The sequence below is a fragment of the Ruditapes philippinarum genome, unplaced genomic scaffold, assembly GCF_026571515.1.
Source record: "Ruditapes philippinarum isolate M1 unplaced genomic scaffold, ASM2657151v2 ctg1489_1_1_1_1, whole genome shotgun sequence".
Taxonomy (NCBI): domain Eukaryota; kingdom Metazoa; phylum Mollusca; class Bivalvia; order Venerida; family Veneridae; genus Ruditapes; species Ruditapes philippinarum.
In genome coordinates this window covers 43,828-64,736 of record NW_026862533.1, presented here as the reverse complement: position 1 = coordinate 64,736, position 20,909 = coordinate 43,828, and the positions used below count along the sequence as shown (strand labels likewise).

The window sequence follows — 20,909 nt, the reverse complement described above, 5'->3', positions numbered from 1 at the left end:
CATTGAAAAGTTTTAAGGGCTTTGAACTTAAAATGAAAAAAATAATTAAAGCACCATCTGAAATTTTGGCTGCATGCGGGGGCATCCGTGGCATGATGACACATTTCTAGTTTCTCTTTGAACTTTCTTGCCTAATTTCGGGATATAACTTTAAAAGTAATCAGAGATACCAACATGAAACTTTGTAGGTAGATAGATCTCATTGGATAAAACTGCAATGCTAAAGAACCTAAACACAGCCTTGTCTAATTTTGGAGTTATTGCTATTTGGGTTTTTTTTACACTTTGAATTTAACCTGGGACATAACTCTGAAACTATAAGAGATATCATCACAAAACTTTATAAATAGATAGATCTCATTGAATAGAAGTGCAGTGCAAAAAACCTTAACTCTGTCTTGCCTAATTTTGGAGTTTTTGCCCATTGTTCATTTTTTATACTTTCCTGTGTCCAAAATCTTCTCGGGGAGCATCACCCAGTTCAACTGGTTCTTGTTTTTTTTCAGATGAGAAGACATTTGAAGAATATTTTGACGAGTATTATAAATTGGATTATGAAGATATCATAGATGATATGCCATGTAGATTCAAGTACAGAAAAGTCACTCCAAATTCTTACGGACTTTCTGTAGATGAGGTATTATAAGTTTTATTATATCCAGCTTGTTACCTTTGTACAAAGTAAACTAGGTCTATGGCAAGACCTTGGATTCAAGCTCTCCAGATAAGATGTGCGTATGCATAAATTCAGGGCTTTCAGGGAGGGGAGGGGGATATTGTTTTGGCGTTGTCCGTCCGAATTACATTTCCTCGTAGTTCTCTGCAACTACTGGCTGGAATCCAACGAAACTTTATTGGAACCATCAATACCAAGAGGAGATGTGCATATCATTGCCTTGTTCCGGTCAGACACTTCAACAAGAGTTCTGGCCTTTGATTTGTTATGCAGTATGCATATAGAGCAATTATCATTTCCGTGCTACTTCTTTGCAACTACTGGCTGGAATTCAACAAAACTTTATCAAAACCGTCAGCATCAGTACCGAGAGGAGATGTGCATATTGTTGCCTTGTTGCAGTCAGACCCTTCTTCACAGGGTTATGGCCCTTGATTAGTTATGCAGTTTGTATATAGAGCAGCTTTCAGTTTCCATGCTAATTTCTCTGCAACTACTGGCAGGAATTCAATGAACCTTTATGGGAACCATCCATACCAAGACCAGATGCACATATTGTTGCCTTGCTTAGGTCAGACTCTTCATCACAGAGTTATGGCCATTGATAAGTTATGCAGTATGCATATAGAGTAATCATCGTTTCTGCGCTATTTCTCTGCAACTATTGGCTGGAATTCAATTAAACTTCATGGGAACCATAAATACCAAGAGGAGATGTGCATATCAATGCCTTGTTCAGGTCAGACCCTTCAGCACAGAGTATGGCCCTTGATTAGTTATGTAGTATGCATATAGAGCAATATTGCTGTTTCTTTGCAACAAAAGTTTATGGGAACCATCAATACAAAAAGGCAATAGAATTTTTGTGCCCCCACTTTGTGGTGGGGATGCATTTAGATTTACCTTTGTCCGTCCGTTCGTCTTGTCCGTCCGTCCGCACTACTGAATAGGGATTGGGGGCCTTCTAACTGGAAACCGAACAAAAGAGAACAATAGAATTCATTCCGTAAATAGAATAAAGGGCCATGGCCTCTATTAAACAAAAGCATAGAAATGGCCCTTTATCCCTTTTCGGTCGGATGTCCTTCTGTTCGTTCTCATTTTGTGCGACACGTTCAAAAAGTATTTGACCTAGAGTCATGAAACTTTACAGGAATGTTGATCAGCATGTGTTGTTGTGCACCTGGTTATTTTTAGAATATTTGTGCCCCCACTTTAGATTTACTCTTGTCCGTCAGTCCGCACTACCATATAGGGATAGGGTGCCATCTAACTGTAAACAGAATGAAAGAGAACAATAGAATTCATTCCGTAACAATAGAATAAGGGGCTATGGCCCTCTATTAAACAAAAGAAAATAACAAAGAAATGGCGCTTTATCCCTATGTCACAAAGATATTTTACCAAACAAAGAGATTATCTATTTTACTAATCTGTCCAGTAATCATGTTAGTGTACCTGTTGTTACAGGAAAAATTTTATCAAAAGTTTTTCAACATATTATTTTATATTTGTAGTTTTATGGACAGATAAATCTTAATTCTCTATAAGACAGTCATATTACATTTATAATTCTATTTGTAACCATGTCTTCTTTTTTGTTTGTCGTTAAGGTGAAATGCTTGACTACAAATTGATATAAAAGGCCAGCGTGTTGTTACACAGTACCATTCTGTTATCAACATTAACCTTTTCCCTTATATAAGCGTGTTTCGACGGCTTTTTGCCCCCCCCCCCCCCCTTTTTGAGGCCTCAAACAGTGAAAAAATGCCCTATTTAGTCCCCAAACACTGTTTTTCGTTTGAGAAATGTTGTTAAAGAAAGTGACCACTTTTTCGGCGCCGTCCCCCATCCAAACATTACATCAGGGGGTTGCCAGAAGGGGGATGTGCCCCCTTCTGTTTGGGGGGTTTGAAGGGGGGGGCGGAGTCCCCCTCATCGCAAAGAAAATTTTGGACATGTGACAGGCTAAAAATGGCCTCGGGTTGATCTTAGGGAAACTAGTAACCGTCGCTGAAAAGGCTTTTACTCTATCTCAATTCATTGAGAAGTTGCAGCACCTTGAAATCAGTTTTGATGGAAAAAAAACAATGCAAAATAGTGATTTTTGGCAATTTGGAGACGTCCCCCCCGTTGCCATGGTAACAGGAAATTTACCATTGAGCATGCTGTTACAGAGGCTATGGTGTAGTCAACATTTGTGCCAAGTTTCATTAGTATTGAAGCATTTTTCATAGTTTCATAGCAGTTTGAACTTGTTACAGGAGGCTTTTCAATGAAAACGGCCATTTTTTCGCAATATGCTCGTGGGGTAAAAGGTTAAACACTGAAAATTTATTTTACTATTCTTTCTTCATTTTTCAAGGTAAGCATTTCATATATTTATTATTGTCAATTTTTCTGTAACTTTGTACAATGATTTTTAATGATTCTTAAACAATTCTTTAAAAAGTTATTTTTATCAATAATTTGTTGACAACCTCTCACTAAGCGATTTTCCCCATACTTTCATGTATTTTCATAATATTCTTATATTTAATATAAATGTTTTATTTTATATTTTGTAAATTATTACTTCTTTTTATTATTTTGTCACTTGTATTAATATGTTTAAATTCATTAGGTGTAATATTCTTTCAGTTCTTTTCATTTTTGGTTATCATGATTATTCATTATTTTTCTCATGTTTGTATTCATCCTTTCATTAACAACATTAAACACTGGAAATTTATTTTACTATTCTTTCTTCATTTTTCTAGCCCAAGATCTGTACGACAAAACTGAGATACAGTTTGGTGAAAAATTCCCGAAAGTAACCAACTACGCACGTGAAACCTTGTGCAAAACAAACACTCTGAAAACAAATAATTCAGAAGAATAACACGCTGAAAACCTCTCGCTCAAAGAAAACCTCGCTGAAACCTATTCGGTTGGATGTCCGTCCATCTGTTCTCATTTTGTGTCACACATAGCTCAAAAACTATTTGACCTAGAGTCATAAAACTTTACAGGAATGTTGATCAGCATGTGTAGTTGTGCATCCGGGTATTTTTGTGTGAATATATATAGTATTTTTAGAGTTATTGCCCTTGACTTAGTAAAATTTTACAATTTTCAACTTGTGTCGCATGTAACTCAAAAAAAATTTGACTTAGAGTCATGAAACTTTACAGGAATGCTGATCAGCATATGAAAATGTCTTCATATTTATACCCCCACCACAAAATGTGGGGGGGGCTATAATGGATTCGCTTTGTCGCGTCGGTCGGTCGGTCGGTCGGTCGGTCAGTCGGTCGGTCGGTCGGTCGGTCCGTCCGTCTCCATTTTCGTGTCCGCTCTATAACTCCTATACCACTTGAAGGATTTTCTTCAAACTTGGCTCAAATGTTCACATCAGCAAGGGGATGTGCAGAACCCATGTTGCCCATGTGTCAGCTCAAGGTCAAGGTCACAATTGAAGGTCAAATATCAAACACAATCATATATTAGACAGTATGTCGTGTCCGCTCTGTAGGTCCTACAATAATTGAAAGATTTTCTTCAACTTGGCTAAAATGTTCACCTCAACAAGGGGATGTGCAGAACTCATGTTGCCCATGTGTCATTTTAAGGTCAAGGTCACAGTTGAAGGTCAAATATCAAACAATCAAATTTTACACAATATGTCGTGTCCGCTCTGTAAGTCCTACACTAATTGAAAGATTTTCTTCAAACTTGGCTCAAATGTTCATTTCAACAATGGGATGTGCAGAACCCATGTTGCCCATGTGTCAGCTCAAGGTTCAAGGTCACAATTGAAGGTCAAATATCAAACAATCAAATATTACACAGTATGTCGTGTCCGCTCTGTAAGTCCTACACTTATTGAAAGATTTTCTTCAAACTTGGCTCAAATGTTCACCTCAACAAGGTTTATGTGCAGAACCCATGTCACTCTTTTGCCGGCTTAAGGTCAAGGTCACACTTGAAGGTCAAAAATTGACTTAGAAAATGTTCTTTAATTTTAACATATATCTGAATATTTCTGAATCTAGGAAAGGTATTTGCTTGAAACTTAAAATATAAAAACGAAGTGTCACAATTAAGATATGCTGGTCAAGTTTCATAACTCTGTATTGCATTTTAACAAAAGTTATGCCCCTTTTTAATCTTCAAATATACATACAATCACATATTAGACAATACATGTATGTAGTGTCCGCTCTATAAATCCTATACTAATGGAAGAATTTTCTTCAAACTTTTCTCAAATGTTCACTTAAACAAGGTTATGTGCAGAATCCATGTCACCTTTGTGCAGGCTAAAGGTCAAGGTCAGACTTGAAGGTCAAAAATTGACTTAGAAAATGTTCTTAGATTAAAACATGTTCTTGAATATTTCGGAAACTAGCATAGGTATTTGCTTGAAACTTAAAAGATATATGAGGTGTCACAATTACGATATGCAGGTCAAGTTTCATAACTTTGTATTGGATTTTTGACAAAGTTATGCCCCTTTTTAAGTCTTTAAATTTACATACAATCAATACTAGACAATATGTTTGTGTCCGCTCTATAAATTCTATACTAATGGAAGGATTTTCTTCAAACTTTACTCAAATGTTCACTCCAATTGGGCGATGTGCAGAACCCATCTTACCCTTGTGCCAGCTGAAGGTCAAGGCCACACTTGAAGGTCAAAAATTGACTTATAAAAAGTTTAGTATATTGGGAAAATGAAAGGTTATTTGTAACTGTTTCGAACATGATTTGATAATAGATATTTTTACTATTACCTGTACAATTATGTCTTTTTTTCACCAGAGATAATTTCTTTTTATGTATTTGTGTCACTTAAGTTATTCCCTTAACCACCTTTCCAAGTTGTCTTCTGTCAAGGACATTGGTGGGGGTATGAATCGCATTCAGCGATAGTTCTAGTTGGTATTTAGATTGGTCATGATTAGTAGATAATCCCTATTGATTTTGAGGTTACTGGGTCAAAGGTCAAGGTCACAGGGGCCTTGACTAAAAAAAGCTTGTCCACCCAATAACTTAAGATTCCTTTGATCCACGCTCCTCATATTTGGTATTTAGATTGGTCATGATTAGTAGATGATCCCTATTGATTTTGAGGTCATTGGGTCAAAGGTCAAGGTCACAGGGGCCTTGACTAAAAAAAGCTTGTCAACCCAATAACTTAAGATTCCTTTGACCCACAGTCTTCATATTTGGTATTTAGATTGGTCATGATTAGTAGATGATCTCCATTGATTTTGAGGTCATCGGGTCAAAGGTAAAAGTCACAGGGGCCTTGACTAAAAAGCGTTTGTCCACCCATTAACTTAAGATTCTGTTGACCCTCATTCTTTATATTTGGTATTTAGATTGGTCATGATTAGTAGATAATCTTTAATGATTTTAAGGTCACTGGGTCAAATGTCAAGGTCACAAGGGCCTTGACTATAAAAAGCTTGTCCACCCAATAACTTAAGATTCTGTTGACCCACAGTCTTCATATTTGGTATTTAGATTGATCATGATTAGTAGATGATCCCTATTGATTTTAAGGTCACTGGGTCAAGGGTTAAGGTCACAGGGGCCTTGACACAAAAAGCTTGACAGCCCAATTACTTAAGATTCCTTTGACACACAGTCTTCATATTTGGTATTTTGCTTGGTCATGATTTGAAGATGATTCCTATTGATTTTGAGGTCACTGGGTCAAAGGTCAAGGTCACAGGGGTCTTGACACAAAAAAAGCTTGTTTGCCCATTAACTTAAGATTCCTTTGACCCACAGTCTTCATATTTGGTATTAAGATTGGTCATGATTAGTAGATAATCCCTATTGATTTTGAGGTTACTGGGTCAAAGGTCAAAGTGGCCTTGACCAAAAAAAAGCTTGTCCACCCAATAACTTAAGATTCCTTTGACCCACACTCCTCATATTTGGTATTTAGAATGGTCATGATTAGTAGATGATCCCTATTGATTTTGAGGTCATTGGGTCAAAGGTCAACGTCACAGGGGCCTTGACTAAAAAAAGCTTGTCAACCCAATAACTTAAGATTCCTTTGACCCACTGTCATCATATTTGGTATTTAGATTGGTCATGATTAGTAGATGATCTCTATTGATTTTGAGGTCATCGGGTCAAAGGTAAAAGTCACAGGGGCATTGACTAAAAAACGTTTGTCCGCACAATAACTTAAGATTTTGTTGACCCTCAGTCTTTATATTTGGTATTTAGATTGGTCATGATTAGTAGATAATCTTTAATGATTTTAAGGTCACTGGGTCAAATGTCAAGGTCACAAGGGCCTTGACTATAAAAAGCTTGTCCGCCCAATAACTTAAGATTCTGTTGACCCACAGTCTTCATATTTGGTATTTAGATTGATCATGATTAGTAGATGATCCCTATTGATTTTAAGGTCACTGGGTCAAGGGTTAAGGTCACAGGGGCCTTGACACAAAAAGCTTGTCAGCCCAATTACTTAAGATTCCTTTGACACACAGTCTTCATATTTGGTATTTTGCTTGGTCATGATTTGAAGATGATTCCTATTGATTTTGAGGTCACTGGGTCAAAGGTCAAGGTCACAGGGTTCTTGACACAAAAAATGCTTGTCCGCCCATTAACTTAAGATTCCTTTGACCCACAGTCTGAATATTTGGCACGGAAAATAGTCTTGATTAGTATATGATCTCTTTATTTTGAGGTCACCTGGTCAAATGCCAAGGTCACAGGGGCCTTGATAAAAAAATTATTGTCCGCCCAATTACTTAAGATTCCTTTGACCCACAGTCTTCATAATTATTTGGTATTTAGATTGGATATGATAAGTAGATGATCCCTATTGATTTTGGGGTCAAAGGTCAAGGTCACAGGGGCCTTGATTAAAAAAAAGTTTGTCTGCTCAATTGCTTAAGAATGCTTTGGTCAACAGTCTTCATATTTGGTATTTACGTTGTTTATGACTAGTAGATGACCCCTATTGATTTTTAGGTGACTGTGTCAAAGGTCAATGTCACATGGATTTTTATTCTATAATAAGCTACAGTGTATTGATTTTGACATTTTCTCATTTAGTAACCTCAGATTTGGCTGGGAGGTTGTCCTTGAGCTTTAAATGGCCACTGTTGATTCTGACAAAGTGGTATGCGGGGGTATTCAAGCCATGACAGTGGCAGTATTAGTTGCATCAGAATGCACAGGGCAATTAACGCTTGGTTTGCAGGCTATGCAGAAAATGTTACCATACTTTGCAGCAGCCGGCCACAATCTCTACTTAAAATCTGTTTATCTCTACCTACAAACCATGCAAAACCTTTATGAAAGTCACCCAAATGTGTATAAAGCATTCATGGAAGGATACCATGTTGTGAGGCGTAGTGATAGATATTGGGCAGGGCTTTCACCGGACTTGGTGATAGAGCAGGTTTTAATGAGGTCACTAAAGAGTACTGGAGGGATGACCCGCGGAAAAGGAATGACCGAAAGTCAACGTACGCAGTGGCTCCTTTCAATGCCATCTAGCATTGTCATAAACAACGCTATGCAAGCATTTTGTGGAAAGGAAGTTCACAGAGAAGATGCACTTCTCTTCAATATTGAAACAGGAGTTATGTCACATTCTGGTGTGAATGCATACCAAGCAGATATGATAGGCAGAGAAGTAGTGTCATCAATGGCTGGAAAGAATTAGCTTTCAAGAGAAGTCCAAAAGCGGTAACACTAAATGTAGCTCAACAAATAAACATCAATGATAAACCACTTAAGGTTGACCCACAACTTCTTTTTCAAAGATTGACAATTGCAGCACAGAGATTTAGTGACAATCTACCTGATGTCTTTACATATGAACTTTGTGATGTACCTTCTTTTTTATTTAATTCTGATGGACTTATCAGGGAGTCACAGAAATGGCTTCTTGCAGAAGCGATATGGAATATTGGAGATTGCAGGTATGAGGCAAATCTTGATGAAAGTTTCAGATTTGTACTGGATGGAGACTCATTATTACGTCAAGTTCCCTGGAAGATCGGGATGTTGTTTTCAGACATTTGTTATACTTATGTTAGATACATAACCAGCCGGTACCCAAATGCAGTTGTTGTACTTGACGGATATGCATCCGGGCCAACTACCTAAGATACGACACTCAAAGAACTCATGGTATCACTGGGCCGAAGGTTTTTTTTCTCACAAAATCAACCCCATTAGCATCAAAGAAGGAAGCTTTCTAAAAGAATGCAGAAAACAAATAAAACTTTATTCTCTTGCTTGCTGAGGAAATAGAAAGGAATGTATTTGATGTTTTCCACGCAAAAGGAGATGCGGATGTGCTGATAGTTGATACAGCTTTAGAATTAGCAATGACCAATAATGTGGTCATTGTAGGCGAGGACACTGACCTGCTAGTTATTGCATTGTATCACATAAAGTCAACTCATAAAGTCAAATGGTTGTTTTGAAGCCGGCAGCCAAACAGATGACATCAAAAGCAGTCCGTAAATGGGATATTCCTAAGACCAAAAGGGTATTAGGTGGGCAGATAAGAACATTGCCAGATTTGCATGCAATATCTGGCTGTGATACAACTTCACATATTATCTGTATAAGCAAGAGTGTAGCTTTAAAGACTTTCCTTGCTTAAGCCGAAGTAGTTAACCATGCCAGTGAATTTTTAAAAAAGAAACAACAAGGAAGTCATCATAGAAAGCGGCGAGAAAATACTTGTTGCATAATGGTGGACTTTCCGTTGAGACACTTGATTTGTTGTGTTTAAGAATGTTTTTGCAGAAGGTCATGTCCAGCACTAATTATGTTCAGGTGAAATCATTGCTACTAGCATCAGCTGCAGCTAAATATCACAGCATGAGGACGTTTTTTCTCAAGTTAATGAATGGATTAAAAGTGGAGAAAACCTTTTGCCTGCTGAATGGGGGTTCGAAATGAAAGATAATAAATTGATGCCCCAGAAAACAGAAAGACCAGCTGCGCCTGAGAAGCTTTTGAAGATTGTAAAATGTAAATGCAAACAACAATGTGACACAAAGAGATGCACATGTAGAAAAAACGGTTGAGAGTGTTTGGCAGGATGTTCTGAATGTCGTGGAATAAGCTGTACAAATGTAGAAAAGTTCACTGAGAGGATGTATAGACTAAGCCTGATATATTGATCCATAGACGGATGTTTGTCCAAAGTCTTGTACTTAAACGTAGGCTAACCGGATCAAGTATGAAAAAATGGGCAAACATGATTTTACTAAACTTTATGTTTAATATTGCTTGTTATCCCCCGCCGATGAAATCGGGAGGGGGATTTTGTTTTGGTGTTGTCCGTCAAGATTTCGTTTCCGCGCTAGTTCTCTGCAACTACTGGCTGGAATTCAGACTCTGTTATTGCCCTGAATATTTATTATGTACTAAGTGTTTACGCCATGATAAATATATAAATAAAGCCTTATGTCTTCAGTTGTTGTGTTTGTAATAACCAGTACCCAGGGGAGGATATAAATTCAACAAATTTCCGTGTTAGATATCTTGTATGTTATAATGAAAGTTTAAAAATATTTACTCAATATTGTACGGCTACTGTAGATATTTTAAAAAGTAATGAAGAGTTCATTAAATTCAGTAATGAACCTATTTGTATATTCACATTTCCAAAACAGACTGTTTAAAGTGAAGGAAAATCTTTTTTCATTGGCCCGCCGTTAGTGTAACTCTAACATTTAGTGCATCTTTACAATTTGTTTGTATAACACAAGTGACGTCACGTCAAAATATATGCACGGCCATGCAATACCATATTTACGGAGTCGCAAAAGGGGCATGGGTAATGATAAGAATATTTCTTGTATAAGTTGACTTTAAATTGAAAGGTTTATATGATTGATATAAAATTTGCAAAGATTTTGTAACAATTTTGTAACGTTTTATGTTCAACTGTAGCATATTCAAATAGAAATTTGACCTTGAAAAAGTCAAGGTCACCTATTGTGGTGCGAGGTCATGGTGATATTTAATGACTTTAAGAACAATTGTGTATGAAATTATTTAAGTAAATATAAAACTTAAGTTATTGTCATTGATGATACAAATCACTTTAATGTTTCTTTAGTATGTATAAGATTACCCCACTCACTAGCTGTACATTGTTAATATAAATATTTGAATATATGCAAATGTTGATGGAATGTATTTAATGTATTTAATTCTAATAACGTTGATATTTAACAGTTTTTCACATTTACATAAAATATTATTAAGTGTTCTATTTAATACCATGTGATATTTTTAATAGAATGTTGTAACTAATTGCTGGTCTTCAGCTATGTAACAATATAGAATTACCCCACCCATTTTTAATAATTTAGATAATTTAAGAAAGATAAAAGTAGTTTCTTTTAGAATAAATACTTTCTGATTACTTTATGTTATTATAGATATAGGACAAGATATATTTTAATGCCTGTTACATATAAATTGATTAGAAAAGTGAATGTGTGTATTATTTTGAGTTCGATTTAGACAAAATAGGTACAACGATACTCATCAATTTGATCTCAATTTTTTAAAATATTCCCCAACTTAGATTTTTCTAGACTTTTGATATGTTAAACAATATAGGTTTGGGGTTACAAAACGCTCAAAACATTTTCTGTTGCAATTTGTTTGAGGTTTGGTTGTATTTTTAGCTAGAATGACTGGACTAACGCTAGAATTCAAGAATACTTTTAAGATTTGATTTATACATGGACAAAACAAAACTTTCTACCAATCAAACACATCAAATAATTTAGATGTAACCTTTAAATTGACCTTGACTCTCCCTGTCAAATTAATGAAATTCTTTTGTTGTTATACCCCAGGGCATATAGTAATTGAACCGTCTGTCTGTACGAGGTTAACTTAAAAAATGCAAGTTGGATTTTTCTTAAGTACTATGTATACCAATGGCTTCATACTTTACACACTTACTTATCAAACACAAAGTACATGATCTGGGCAAGTTACATAACTTTGGCTTCCTTTTTTAACAAATTATTGCCCTTTTCAGCACTTAAAAAATGAAAAAAAGGTTAACCTAAAATGGTATGTTTAATGTATCTCAAGTTCTATCTATACCAATAGTTTCATAATTACCTCACTTAATAATCAATACAAAGTTAAAGTTAAATGACTGCACCATCCATTTTTTTGGCCGGGTTGCACAGGTTTAAACAATATTTTATTGATAATCCACACATTTACATAATAAATTACATAAAATAAAATTTACGGATTGAGTAGGAAGCTTGTAAAGCTTTTTTGAAAACTCTCTCTCTTGATATTTGGCATACAGCATTGACACGTGGTCCCATGCCTTGAACTTTGATTTCAGGTCTGTGGCTCATCCCCTTTCTGTTTATCGACTTAGTTAAATTTTCAGCATTAATGGTGGATGGTATGAAATTTTCGTAACAGTTTTCTCAGCAACTACTTGTCACAGCCTCTTGATATTTGGCATACAGCATTAACACATGGTCTCATACTGTGAGATTAGATTTCAGGTCTGTGGCTAATTCACTTCCTTTTTACCGACTTAGTTTATTTTCAACATTAATGGTGAATGGTATGAAATTTTCGTAACAGTTTTCTCAGCAACTACTTATTACAGCCTATTGATAATTGGCATACAGCATAAACATATGGTCCCATACTGTCGGATTTGTTTTATCCTCTTCATGTTTACCCACTTAGTTAAATTTTCGACATTTATTGTGAATGGTAGGAAATTTTCGTAACAGTTTTCTCAGCAACTACTTATCACAGCCTCCTGATATTTGGCATACAGCATTGACACGTGGTCCCATACTGTGGAAACCGATTTCAGGTCTGTCGCTCATTCACTTCCTCTTTACCAACTAAGTTAAATTTTCAACATTAATGGTGAATGGTAGGAAATTTTCGTAACAGAGTTCTCACAACTACTTATCACAGCCTCATGATATTTGGTAAACAGCATTAACATATTATCTGATACTTTTGGATTCGATTTCAGTTGTGTTGCTCATCCACTTCTTGTTAATATTTAGTTAAATTTTCAACATGAATGGTCAATGGTAAAATTGTTTCGTAACATCACAGCCTCATGATATTTGGTAAACAAATGCAACCCGGCCTTTTCTGTCTTTGACCCATTTTTCCCAGTTATTTCCCTTTTTATCACTTTGAAAATAGGTCCTTATATGGTTAACCCTTTCCCCCATGAGCATATTGTGAAAAATGGCCGTTTTCACTGAAAAGCCTGCTGTTACAAGTTCAAACTGCTATGAAACTATGAAAAATGCTTCAATACTAATCAAACTTGGCACAAATGTTGACTGGACCATTGCCTTTGTAACGACATGCTCAGTCTTAAATTTCCTGTTACCATGGCAACAAGGGGACATCTCAAAATTGCCAAAAATCACTATTTTGCCTCGTTTTTTCCATCAAAATTTATTTCAAAGTGCTGCAACTGCTCAAGGGATTGAGATAGAGTCAAAGGCTTTTCAGCGTTGGTTGAACGTTACATTATGATCGACCTGGGGTCTTTTTTAGCCTCTCACAAGTCCAAAATTTTCTTGGTGATGAGGGGGAAACCCCCCTAACAGAAGGGGGCACATCCCCCTTCTGGCAACCCCCTGATGTATCTTTTGGATGGAGGGCGGCGCCGAAAAAGTGCTCATTTTTTTAAGCAACATTTCTCAAACGAAAACTTATGTTTTGGGCCCAAATAGGACATTTTTTCACTATTTGAGGCCTAAAAAGGGGGGGGGGGGGTCGAAAGTGCGTTGTTTCGCGTATATATGTGGTAAAGGGTTAACCTATTCCAGCAAGTTATATTTATCTTAAAATTCTCCTAATTTCTTCATATATGATATCTTTCATATTTGGTAGGTCTGTACCTTAGATGGTCCTCTAATTTTTATGGAATAAGGGGTCTCTAGCGTCAAGGTCACTGGTGTAAAAACAAATTTAAACATTTTTTGCTCACACAGCTTATATTTTTAGCTCACCTGAGCAGCTTATGTGATCACAATTTGTCCATCGTCCGTCCGTCGTTGGGGTCAGTTGGGTCAAGGTCATCAGTGCTAAATAGATTTTTAGCTCACCTGTAACAAAGTGATAAGGTGAGCTTTTTTCATCACAATTCATCAGGCCTCCTTCCATAAACTTTAACTTTAAACGACATCTCCTCATAAACCACTCCGCTAATTTCACCAAAACTTCACAGGAATGTTCTTTTGGTAGTCACATTAAAAAATTGTTCAAAGAATTTAATTCCATGCAGAATTCTGGTTGCCATGGAAACCGCAAGAAAAACTTAAAAAATCTCTTTTAAAAATCCCAAAGAGCTAGAGCTTAGATATTAAGCATGAAACAGCTTCTAGTGAGTGTCTACCAAGTTTGTACAAATAAAATTGGCCCTGCCCTTGGGTTCATTGATTTTCCTTATATGTATATAGTAAAAACTTTAAAAATTTATTTTAAAAAACACAAATAGCTAGAGCTTAGGTTTTAATCATGAAACATCTTCTAGTGATTGTCTACCAAGTCTGATCAAATAAAAGCCCTGGGGTCAAAATTGGCCCCGCCCTAGGGGAATGTTGATTTTCTCTATGGAGACCAGTGCATTTTCGTACTTTTTCTTATCTAGAAAATCAGTCATATTTGAGGCTTCTTTCTGGATGCCACTGTTCTTGATGAATTATATACAGTCCTCAAGGTTTAACATCAGAACTATCTAAGTCAAATGATGCCCGAAATATAATGTGTTAGCCATCTACTTTTTATGCCCCCGCCATGTAATGGCCGGGGCATATAGTGTTACCCTGTTCCGTCCTTCCGTCATTCCGTCATTCTGTCATTCCGTCATCATCAGTTTCCGTTCATTATCTTAAGAACGGTTGCACACATTCAACTCAAATTTGACATATGGATATGTCATGAGAAAATACAGGTCAAGTTCGAATTTGGTCATGGTTCGATGATTTTTGGCAGAGTTATGCCCCTTTTACTTTGAAAATAATATGAAATTTCAGTTTCCGTTCATTATCTCCCCAACGGTACAACACATTCAGCTCAAATTTGACATATGGATATGTCATGAGAAAATACAGTTCAAGTTCGAATTTGGTCATGGTTCGATGATTTTTGGCAGAGTTATGCCCCTTTTACTTTGAAAATAATATGAAATTTCAGTTTCCGTTAATTATCTCCCCAACGGTACAACACATTCAGCTCAAACTTGACATATATATATATGTCATGAGAAAATACAGGTCAAGTTCAAATTTGGTCATGGTTCGATGATTTTTGGCAGAGTTATGCCCCTTTTACTTTGAAAATAATATAAAATTTTCAGTTTCTGTTCATTATCTCCCAATGGTACAACACATTCAACTCAAACTTGACATATGGATATGTCATAAGAAAATACAGGCCAAGTTCAAATTTGGTCATGGTTCGATGATTTTTGGCAGAGTTATGCCCCCTTGTACTTTGAAAATAATATGAAATTTTCAGTTTCTGTTTATTATCTCCCCAATGGTACAACACATTCAACTCAAATTTGACATATGGATATGTTTTTGGAATGCCCAGGCCAAGTTCGAATTTGGTCATGGTTCAATGATTTTTGGCAGAATAATGCCCCTTTCACTTTGAAAATAATATGAAATTTACAGTTTCTGTTCATTATTTACCCAACAGTGTTACATATTCAACTTAAATTTGACATATGGATATGTCAAAGAAATGGGCAGGTCAAGTTGGAATTTGGTCATGGTTTAATGATTTTTTGGCAGAGTTATGTCCCTTTCTTTTTGAAAATAATATAGATACATCTAAGGAATAAGCAGTTTAAGTTTGAATTTGGTCGTGGTTCAATGATTATAGACAAACTTATCTTTCCTGAATGTTGGAAAAATTTTGAACTTTCATTTTCAGCACTCATACTTTTAGCCATTATTTTGGCTACAAATATGCAATATGCTATTTTTAAAAGGTTAAGACTGAATTATTTCAGTGCCTTGAACATTGTATGAAAATGGTTAGTGTTAACATTGAAAAGTTTTAAGGGCTTTGAACTTAAAATGAAAAAAATAATTAATGCACCATCTGAAATTTTGGCTGCATGCGGGGGCATCCGTGGCATGATGACACATTTCTAGTTTCAGAACTCTTCATTCTGTTTAAATTCACCTGACTAGTGGGTAGTACATCTTTAATCCTTCCGCCAGCAAATGAGGTCCTAGAGAATACACAAAAACAATTTTAAAGTCACCATATAACAAAAAAAGATGCAATAAATACACTTTAATTATGACCAATCAAGCTAGAGATTACTTATAAATTGGACCACTTCAAAGGTTTAAAAAACTACTCTCTAGATCTACAACAGGTTCAGTCTAATTCCATACCGGGGTGAGACCTTATATGTATATAGAAAAAAAAACAAATAGCTAGAGCTTAGATATAAAGCATGTAAAATCTTCTAATGGGTGTCTACCAAGTTTGTTCAAATAAAAGTCATGGGGTCAAAATTGACCCCGCCCCGGGAGAATCATTGATTTTCCTTATATGTATATAGTAAAAACTTTAAAACTCCTTTATAAAACCCAAAGAGCTAGAGCATAGATATTAACTGGTAAGTGTTAACCAAATTTGTTCAAATAAAAGCCCTGTGGTCTAACTTGGCCCCGCCCTGTGGGGTCATTGATTTTCATTATAATCATGTACACATCTTTTGGAACTGTTGTTTTCCCTAAGCAATAGCAAAACCAGTAATGTTTTACACATGCACTTTTTCAGATACAAATATGAACTTTTTGATATCAGTTTAAGATGAAGATTTGTTTATCTGCTTTTGTTTATACTGTACAATATTACTTGTTCCTTGTCATGGAGAGTTTCTATATTCAGATGAGCGATTTCAGGGGCATCATGGCTGTCTTGTTATCCCCCACCAAAAGGCGGCTGGGGATTTAGAAATAGTCTGTCCGTCCATACTTCTGTCTGACATTTTTGTCTGGAGCATATCTCAAAAAGTATTTGAGGGATCAACTTGAAACTTCATAGGTGGATAGATCATATTGAGGAGGAGTACACTGCACAAGATTGAAACTCAAGACAGCATAATTTTTCAGTTATTGCCCTTTGTTAACCAGGTTTTCAACGAAAACCGGGTTATTGTAATGCGGGCAGGCATCAACTTTTGGTTTCCGCTCAATAACTTGAGTTTGCTTTGGCCTATTGACACCAAACTTGGTGTGTAGGTAACTTATATCAAGAGGCAGCTTGGGATTGCTACCCAGGTGTCTGTGATCAAGGTCAAGGTCACTGTTACTAAAAATAGAAATTCAGTTTCCGCTCAATAACTTGAGTTTGCTTTGGCCTATTGACACCAAACTTGGTGTATGAATAGCTTATATCAAGACGCAGCTTGGGATTGCTACCCAGGTGTCTGTGATCAAGGTCAAGGTCACTGTTACTAAAAATAGAAATTCAGTTTCTGCTCAATAACTTGAGTTTGCTTTGGGTAGTAAAAACTTAAAAATACCTTCTTGTAAAGACCTAAAGGGCCTAGAGCTTAGATAATTTGCATAAAGCATTGTCTGGTAGACCCTTACCAAGATTGTTCAAATTATAGCCATAGGGGCAAAATCGGCCCCGCCCCAGGTTCATTGATTTTCACTATATGTACATATAGTAAAAACTTAAAATACCTTCTTGTAAAGACCCAAAAGGCCTAGAGCTTAGATATTTTGCATAAGGCATTGTCTGGTAGACCCTTACCAAGATTTTCAAAGTATAGCCCTGGGGTCAAAATCTGCCCTGCCCCGGGGTCATTGATTTTCACTAAATGTACATATAGTAAAAACTTAAAATACCTTCTTGTAAAGACCCAAAAGGCCTAGAGCTTAGATATTTTGCATAAGGCATTGTCTGGTAGACCCTTACAAAGATTGTTCAAATTATAGCAGTGGGGTCAAAATCGGCCCCGCCCCGGGGGTCATTGATTTTCACTATATGAACATATAGTAAAAACTTAAAATACTTCTTATAAGACCCAAAAGGCCTAGAGCTTAGATATTTTGCATAAGGCATTGTGTGGTAGACCTCTACCCAGATTGTTCAAATTATAGCCCTGGGGTCAAAATCGGCCCCGCCCCGGAGGTCATTGGTTTTCCTTAAAATTATGTATATAGTAAAAACTTATAGTAAAAACTTTAAAAAAAAATTCTTCTAGCAATTGACAAATGCTAGAGGTTAGATTTTTTGCATGAAACATTGTGTAGTGAACCTCTAGCAAGATTGTTCAAATTATAGCCCTGGGGTCAAATTGCCCCGGCCCCGGGGGTCATTGATTTTCAATATTTACATATAGTAAAAAATCAAAAAATCTTATTGTCTGAAGGTACAAGGCTTAGAGCTTTCATATTTGTAAAATGATATCATCTATAGGTACTCTACCAAAGTTGTTCAAATTTTGCCTCTAGTGTCAAAATAAGCCCCGCCCCGGGGGCCATAGGTTTTCCTTATATGTATATAGTAAAAACTTAAAAAATCATCTTCTCTAAATTTACAAAGGCTAGAATTAACATATTTGCATGAAACATTGTGTAGTGAACCTCTAGCAAGATTGTACAACTTATAGCCCTGGGCTCAAAATTGGCCCCACTCCCAGGGGTGATTGATTTTCACTATGTACATATAGTAAAATGAGAAATATTTTTGTCTGAAGGTACAAGGCATAGAGCTTTGATGTTTGCTATATGATATCATCTATAGGTCCTCTACCAAAGTTGTTCAAATTTTTCCCCTGGTGTCAAAATTGGCCCTGCCGGAGGGCAGTGATTCTCATTATGTACACATAGTAAAAACAGAAAATAAAACAAATGTTTTCTGAATGGGAGAAAGCTACAGCTTAGATATTTGACTTGAAATGTTGTTTGGTGGACCTGTATCAAGATTGTTTTAAATTAAACCATTGGGTCAAAATTTTGCCTTGCCCAAGGGGACAGTGACCTACTTTCTTGTCCTTTGATGTACAGCAATGAAATTTTGACCATGTGCACACTTTTAGTTGTAAAATTGAACTTTGATATCAGGTGACCTATATTTTGATGATGTGACCTTCTTTCTTGTCCTTTGATGTGCAGCTATGAAATTTGAACCATGTGCAAAGATTAAGATGTGAAGTGAACAATGATATCAGCTGGCCTAGATTTTGACAAAGTGTCTTACTGTGTTGTCCTTTGATGTACAGTGATGGAATTTTGGCCGTGTGAAATATGATCTTCACCACCAAATTCACTAGACTCAAGTGCATTGATAGATTCCTACTCTGAACTTTTATTTGAATAACAAAAAATTTAACCACTAATCTGATAATAAGAATTAATAAGGTCAGTGATCTATGCATTATGGCAATCTTCAGTTGTATAGAAACAAGAAAATTATGTTCCTACATTACTATTTAGTGTTGTATTAATGCTTAGGCATAGCATTTTTCACAAATGCAATCTTGTTTCATTTTGGATAAATGTACTCATGCTAATTGAAAGTGAACTAGACAAGTAGCTAATGACAATTGCTTATATTTATATACATGTATTTTGTATCTGAAATAATTTGAAATAAAGAAATTAAGGGAGGAAAGAGGTTGGCTAATATAGGGAAGAGGAGGCGAGCATATAAAAAATATGTTTAATGCTCTATTGACGCTGTTATTAGTAAGGGAAAAGTGGTCTTGGTCAGGGAAAAGTCAGGGAATTTTGATTTCTCTTCTTTGTGGGAACCCTATCAAACTTAATATTTGTCCAGATCATAACTCCTTTGAGATATCAATATGAAACTTCATAGGTGGATAGATCTCACTCAGGAGGTGAGCAGTGCACAAGAGTGATAACACTACCCTTCATAATTTTTATTACTTTATTGCCCTTTGTTATTTTTCATACTTAATTTTTCACCTTGGTGGAGCATAACTCAAAAAGTGTTTGAGATGTCAACATGAAACTTCATATTTGGATTTATCTTACCTAGGAGAAATGCTGTGTGCAAGAATGATAACTCTACCCTTTATAATTTTTGAGTAATTGCCCTTGGTTATCTTTCATACTTTTCTCCGGAGCTTATCTCAAAAGTGTTCGAGGTATCAACTTGAAACTTCATAGGTGGATAGATCTCAATGAGGAGTGCAGCACACAAGAATGATAACCTACCCTGCATTATTTTTCAGTTATTGCCCTTTGTTATTTTCAGCCATCAGTATTCACATTGGTGGTTTCAAATCTGTAATCACTTCAGCCATTAGGTTTCAAATCTGATCACTTCAGCCATCAGTTTTCATAACCAAAAGAGTTTTTAAAATTGAATTATTCTGCTCTACTACATATACATTTGATATACATTCTTCAAATGAGCGGGGGATGGCCATGTTGACATGGCTCTTGTTTAAAAACTGACAATGATGATTAATTCAAATGTGACCTTTACCATTCAGGCAAAGTATTTAAAATTGAATTAAAATTTGTTAAGGCATTGATATTTTCTAGGAGTATTCTTTACTGCTTTATTTTGTCTTAATGTGTTTGACCTTAGAAGTAAATATTTTGTACAATTTTTATATTGACAGGTACATTAAATGTATTCCATTTTTGTGTTTTTTAGATTCTAAAATGCAGAGATAAAGAGTTGAATGCATGGGCCTCCATAAAGAAAATGAGTCAGTATAGGTAAGAAACTCAATCATGACTATAATGGTGAAGAATCTGCCATGAGAGGAGTGCACTTTAGCTGTTTCCAGTGCAAGGCTACCTGGGTTAAAGAAACATTTGTAATATTTTAATAATACCCCCGAACCAAAGTTTGGAGGGTATATATATCCGATTGTCGATCGATCAGTCAGTCCAATTGCATTTTCCTTGTCTGGAGCATAACTTGAAAAGTTAGACTAATGGTTTGAATTCAATACAACTTCATACAATGGTCAAGCACATTGAGAGAAAGTCCAGTGCACAGGAACCACAATTCCATCTTGATAAATTACAGAGTTATAGCCCTTTGTTACTTTTCCTTGTTGGAATTTCAAAACAACTTCATACAATGGTCAAGCACAATAAGAGGAAGTGCAATGCATCAGAACCATAACTCTATCTAAAGTAATTACAGAGTTATTGCCCTTTGCTACTTTTCCATTGCTTTTTTC

General features: G+C 35.9%; 1 protein-coding gene across 1 annotated transcript in view; it reads left to right on the top strand.

The window, feature by feature from the left end:
- LOC132719389 (protein KRI1 homolog) overlaps positions 1-20,909 on the top strand; it is a 171,878-nt gene that overhangs the window by 119,111 nt on the left and 31,858 nt on the right. The window contains exons 11-12 of the mRNA XM_060703150.1: positions 507-637; positions 20,372-20,436. Of these exons, the coding sequence (XP_060559133.1) occupies positions 507-637; positions 20,372-20,436 (196 nt within the window). The remainder of the gene's footprint in view (positions 1-506; positions 638-20,371; positions 20,437-20,909) is intronic.